At 45.8% G+C, this 6,693-nt stretch overlaps 1 protein-coding gene across 1 annotated transcript; it reads left to right on the forward strand.

Annotated features, from left to right (window-relative positions):
* The first annotated feature begins 2,932 nt into the window (after window positions 1-2,932).
* LOC109925961 (fidgetin-like) lies at window positions 2,933-5,126 on the forward strand. The gene is given in 2 exon segments (XM_048618865.1): window positions 2,933-4,242; window positions 4,244-5,126. Coding segments are annotated over 2 exon segments (2,178 nt in total). The 5' UTR covers window positions 2,933-2,947.
* Window positions 5,127-6,693: the final 1,567 nt, after the last annotated feature.

The following is a 6,693-nucleotide window of genomic DNA, read 5'->3' on the forward strand; positions in this document are numbered from 1 at the left end:
CTGCTCTCCAGGGAAGAGAATTCCAAAACTAATGACCCTCAAGGAGAGGAAATTCCTACTCATTGCCGTCTTAGCTAGGAATGGAAATAATTTGACGGGAGGTCCTGCAGTATCTCATCTGTACAGACCACGGTTTTTCATGTTGTGAAGCTGCTTCTCATTCCAGTCCATGGGGAGGCTTTTGTCAAAATGTGTGATGTTCAGCCTGCACCTTGCAAGCTGAGGATAAATGTTGTGGCTCCTACCTATCACCCTCAACATCTTCGTGATCTGACAAAGTTGGTGAACGGTAGTGTTGTCAAATGTAGATAGGACTGACAGTTCACCAAGGTAGTAGCCACTTGTGTGACTCTGAATACAGCTAATTCCCTAAAGCTGCACAAGAAGGTCAAAAACATTCAAGGACCCGACAGAGAACGGGAGATTGGAGATGGGAGTGGTAGCTTGCAGAGAGGCGTCAAAGATTATTTAGTAGATAGAGGTATGGAGAAAACGTATGAGAGGAGTGTTGTATATGGGGAGCGTTGGCAAGGGGAAGATGAAAAAAGAGCAGCCATTTACAATGTCAGCTGGCATGGGCACCAGGGCGGGATGTTGGGTGATCGTTCTGGAGAGAATAGGGTAAAGGGAGCAGGGAGGTGAGTCTCACGCTCAAGCTGTGATCTGACAGTGTGTGAGGAGAGCGATCAAAATTAACCTCTTGTTAACTTCACCCAAATGCCAGGTTTAACTTGCTGTAAAATTATTGGTTTTCCAACTAACCTCCACCATTGTATAATTATGCATGTATTTTTCATGAAAACCTTACTAAGTGTTTTTCAGACCGTCTGTGAAGACGTTTTGGATCGGGAGGAGTCCCGAGAGCAACAATAACCATGGGTGAATTGTCGCTTCATTTATTTCATTGCTGCTTATGGGATCTTGCTGTGCGCAAATCGGCTTCCTAGGTTACAACAGTGGCAACACTTCAAAGGTCCTTCACTGGCTTCAAAGGGCTTTGGCACATCCCAAAGGGGCGCAAGTCGCTATGCAAATGCAAGTCTTTCCTTTATTATTACGTTTCTCTTTGCCAATGGACACTGTTTTGCTGACTTTATCAAGGGGAGGATAAGTATGGTCTGAGGATTTTCAAATTGTAGCCTGTTGTTCAGTCAATCCCTGAAATGTTGCTGCTCTGTGTCTTGCTAATTATCAGTGATTAATGGCCCAATGCTATTCTTTCCTTCACATTCGCTTTCTGCAATGACTGGGTTGTTGTGGCATGGTGGTAGTATCACTTACCTCTGAATAACTGAGCCTCAGGTTCAAAACCCCACCTACACCAGAAGTATGTGTGAGGGGGGTAAAAAATCCATACTGCAACATTTCTAAAAATGGTCCGCAGAACACAGTTGTCAGTTAGCACAACTAAATACTCACTAGCATTCCATAGTGTGAAATTAGAAAATAATAACTTTTTTATTCTTTCATGGGGTATGGGTGTCCCTTGCAAGACCAACATTTGTTGCCCATCCCCAGTTGCCCCTTGAACTGAGTGGCTTGCCAGTTTCAAAGCTTAAGTGTCAACCACATTGCTGTGGGTCTGGAGTCACATGTAGGCCAGACCAGGTAAGGATGGCAGATTTCCTCCCCTGAAGTGAACCAGATGGCTTTTTACAATCATCAATGATAATTGTCACAGTCACCATCATAGAGACTCATTTTTATATTAATTGAATTTAAATTCCACCAGGGGCTGTGGTGAGATTTGAAATCATGCTCCCCAGAGCATCCACCTGGTCCTCTGGATCACCGTCCGGTGATATTACTCCAATCAAAAAAATGCAAGCCCCTGAATTTCAAAATAAAATTTTATCAAGGAGGCACTGACGTCAACTGTAAACTAAGCCAGGATAAAAAATGTCAGGGTGCATTGATACTTCTTTCATTGTAAAAATAATTTGATTTGGAATAACTTCAGGTCCTCGAACCAAATTAGCCTTTAAATAGCTTGTGAGCTGGTACCAGACAATGATCGCAAAAGATTGTGCATTGCTGTAAAAAGTAGCAACGAGCTTTGGAAGAATATTTGTTCAAGTCAGGGAAGGGAGGGAATCTCAGCCAAGCCGATGTCTGCGTTCACCCACTTCTGTCTATGCATACACTTACTGTGAGGGACTGAGACCCTGAGCCAGTTACTTAGAAAATCAATCAGTTTAGGCCTTTGAGTGGAATATTTTTGCAATTAGTGAGCCCTGTCTTGCTGCATTACAACACTGAGGTAAAGCAGAAAACATAGTCTTAAGACAAAGATAGATGGATTGCTGATTCAAAAGGGGATCAAGGGTTACAGGGAGAAGGTAGGAGAATGGGATTGAGAAACAGATTGGCCATCAAATAGAGGAGCAGACTCAATGGGCTGAATGGCCTAAATCCAGTCCTATATCTCATGGTCTTATAGTAAAAATAATAGGAACAGGAGTAGGCCATTTGGCCCTTAAAAGTTACTCCTCCATTCAATATGATCATCTAACTCAGTTTCCTGTTTTGGCTTTCTCCCCCTATCCTTTGATCCCTTTTGTCCTAAGAAGGATATCTATAGAAAATATAGGGAAATGTAGGTAGAGTAAATAAATTGAATGTCATGACTTTCCCTGCCCTTAGCTGAGCTCAATTTGGGCCCCTCCTTGCCTTAATTGTTCAGTTCCTTGTGGGGTAGTTGGTTGGCCACTGAAAATTGTGAGAACAAGACATCTCCATCTCGAAATAGCACTCAAATCTGAAAGCATACGTTCTTGTGCCTGATCGATAGTACCCAAAGAGTTTTACATTCAGGATAAAGCAAATACCTGGTAACATTCAACTCTGACAATCCGGCAACTGGATAACCTAGCAGTTCCAATTGAATGCACTGCTCTTTGAAGCTCTCAGTCACTATGTATTTTGTTGCCTTTCAGGCCTGTGGAAAATGCATTGGACACCGGAGCATGCTCAGAAGCCAGAGCATTACCCCGACATCTCATTTACATCCTCCTCTCCAGCACCCAAACCAGACGATAGCAATCTCACCCAGCAACGCCACCAGCATGTATGGGCGAACGACAACATTTCTGCACTGTCTGCTTCTAATCTGCTCAAGAAGTTTGCAGAGAAATACTCTGGGCTTGTGAACTCTTCATGTGAGAGACCTGAGCTAAATACTTATGCGGACGGGTCTTTTGGGCCAGTTCATGAGCAAAAGAATGAAAATGATACCTGGCAAATGTCACTGAGTGTAAATGATACATATTCTATAAACTCAGTCCATGAGGGCCTTTCTAGCAGTAAAACAGGAACTCATTCCACTGTCCCAGCAGGCGATAGCAGTGTAGGGATAGGCAGTTCCTCTGTAATAGCCAATAGTCACTCTGAATCTCGCTATCCAAATCATGTATGTGGTCCCACCACTCTCCCGAGTCTTCAGTCTAGCCTTGTCCCGGTTGGAACGTCTCCAGAATTTTCATCAGGTTACAATGGTACTTACTTACCCTCAGGTTACTGCAGCCAAACATCATTGGCAGCCCCTTCCTCTTATTCTTTACCTTTAAGTAGCTCGAGCCTTCTACAGCCAGTGCATCCCACACTTACAGTCCCATCTTACAGTTCAACTTTAGCTGGAGGAAGCCCACTGCACACGTACCCTTCAAATAGTGACCCGTGCGAATCAAGCATGGGCCCCGGTTATGCTGGGGCCCATCTCCCATCTTCGTACGTCCCCTCGGGCATTCCAGCTCCTATTCTTCGTCCCCCTACGGCCCGACCTTCCACTGTCTCTGGCTACGATAACCAAAGGCACAATGTGACTCCTGGCTCAGTGTCGCCTGTCAACAATGGCTTGAGCGGTTCTTTGAAGAGAAAAGCCTCAGCAGCGAAGGAGCTGGAGAATACTGGTAGATACAGAAGGTACAATTATGGACAACAAAGGACTATTTCGGGGGCTTACCAGTTGCCAGCTGATGTTGGTCCTGATGATTGCAAAGGTGATGGCTTCGGCAGAAACGATGAGGCGTTGCCTGTCGAGTCGAAGAGGAAACAAGGTCTTGTGGATGATCTTATTGGCAAATACAGTGGCCAGGAAAGGAAAGGAGTGATGCCTCCACTCTACAGCCGTGACGAACGTCTGCTGCAATCAAGACCGACGGAGGCGCTTGTGCAGTTCAGCCCTACGTTAATAAATCGGGAAATGGTAGATGACCGTCGCCTCACATTTAGTCACCAGCTGCAGAGGGGAGCAGTTGAAGAACCTGGATTCTCAGCTTTTAAACCTTGTGACAAATGAAATAGTTGACTGTGGTCCTCCAGTACAATGGGGCGATATTGCTGGACTGGACAGTGCGAAAGCAGTGATTGAGGAGCACGTGTTGTGGCCCCTGCTGAGGCCTGGGGCTTACAGCGGAGGAAGCGGACCACCCAAAAGCATTTTGCTGTTCGGACCTCGTGGTGGGCGTAAAACAATGCTCACAAGGTGTATCGCCTCCTGCCTCGGGGCAGCCTTCCTAAAGGTCAGTGGGTCATCTTTCATCTCCAAATGGAAGGGAGATGGAGAGATGATCTTGCAGGCTATGTTTCTCATAGCCCGATCCTGTCAACCGTCTGTTATCTTCATAAATGAACTCGATGCCATGCTCTCTAACACTAGCGGTGAAGAGAGTAACCATCTAAGCTCTATTAAAGCCAAACTATTGTCTCATGTAGAAGGTGTGGTGAACTCGAGCAGTGACCATATCATAGTCATCGGAGGTACCAGGCCTCCGGATGACATAGAGGAGACCATACACAGGTACTTTGTAAAGCGACTTGACATCTCTCCACCCGGCAGCATTGCAAGACGTCAGATTTTAATATATGGCTTGTCTCAACAAGACCACTGCCTGAGCGATGGGGAAATTAGCACCATTGTTGAGCACACAGAGGGGTATTCTGGGAGTGATCTGATACAGCTCTGTCAACAGGCAGCGTTAGGACAGGGGCACAGTCTTACAGCACCATCACAGCCTACCACCTATGGGGACTTTGAAAACGCTCTTTGCAAAGTTCAGTCCAGTGTCTCGCAAAAGGAGCTGAAGTTGTACTCAGAGTGCAGCAGGTTATTCGGAACTGGCGCCTGACCGTGACGTTTGTGAGGCCCGGGTGGAATGGCAGGGGATGGGGGTGGAGGAAAGCCAGGAAGGAGAAGCAAAGGAAGAAGCTGGTCTGCGGCACCAAGTGAACGGCAGCACGATTGGGATTGGCGGCACCAGTTTGGATGCCCAGGATGCTGCTTGGGCACCATAATGAGTTGAACTGTTCAGATGCCATCTTGATAAAGGACAAACCAGGGGCATCCTTTACCCAAATCTGAAGCAGATGTTAGTCAATTTGCATAAACAAATGAGGTGTCTTCTGCCTGCTTCTGGTCCCTGCTATAATTTCGCTTTTCCGTGAGGTAGTGAGTGTCTGAGCTGATGACCTCTGGGGAAACCAGTGCTAAACATCACACGTGTGAAAACAAACAAATCTCCATCGCTAAGTTCTCAGAGTTCACTCCTAACTTCAACCTCCAAACCCTTCCAACCATGATCTCCTCCTGACCTGGCCTGCTGGCTCTCCACCCAACAGCAGTCACTGACTCCTGCCTCCCTGAGACCCCTGTGATTCCCCCTGTTTAACTGCCTGGAATCCGGGGCATTAACCTGTGTTCAGGCTCTTACCACAGCCCTGTTGATGTTGTGATGAAGTCCCAGGCCCGAAATCCGGGGCTCCTCGAGCCTCTCCATTCGAGAGCGTTTCTTGTGAGACGTCTGTGAAGGGGCATGCTAATTTCCAAAATCCTCGCATTAATCTCAATGACATCTCCACAATAAGGTGGTGGAGAAATCCGCCGATGGTACTTCTGTAGGCAACAGTAATGTTGTGATGCTGGTAACTGTTTAAACCTTCGTGTATTCTGGTTTAATTTGGCTCAAATTAATCAAAACTAGATAGTTTTTTTAAAAAATGTGTTGCTGCTGGCTCACTCCAAAGATAGGTTATTTCACACCAGATGTTATGGTATTTATCCTCATTATGAAGATAACAGCACGCCCTATGGCTGTTTTTGTTCCACTGGGTGTAAAAAGCAGTCTGTTTTATCATCCTTAAATTTGCGCTGTTTTATTAAGAGTATTTCTTCAGCGACTGAAGACAGCTATGATTATTTACCTTCAGGGTATGTGATGAATTCTTTTGTGCCAGACTCAATCAAGCAGTTTTAGGTTAGCTGGTAATGAAACAGTTGTTACATTATGAAAGGCAAGAGCTTATGGTCCTGACTGAGCTGACAGTCTCACCAGGCTGGGGAATGGGAAATCAAGCAGATTTTCTGCTCTGGATGGCTAACCAGGACAGTGGATGGTGCTATGTGTGAATAATTGGCAAGTATAGAATAGGGTCCAGCAGCTATAATAGCTGCTATGAATGAGAAACATGAGAATCAGAAATCATTCAGTGGACTTGCAAATGAAACAAGTCCATTTTGGATGAGGAACCATGGGTCACCCTTGAAATTGCACATCGTCAAGGATCCCACAGACAAGTCTAATAACAGTATGGTGCAGGGCTGGATGAACACAGCAGGCCAAGCAGCATCATAGGAGCAGAGAGGCTGACGTTTCGGGCCTAGACCCTTCATCAGAAAAGGGGGAGGGGAAGGGGGTT

The sequence above is a fragment of the Rhincodon typus genome, chromosome 41 (assembly GCF_021869965.1).
Source record: "Rhincodon typus isolate 14 chromosome 41, sRhiTyp1.1, whole genome shotgun sequence".
Taxonomy (NCBI): Eukaryota; Metazoa; Chordata; class Chondrichthyes; order Orectolobiformes; family Rhincodontidae; genus Rhincodon; species Rhincodon typus.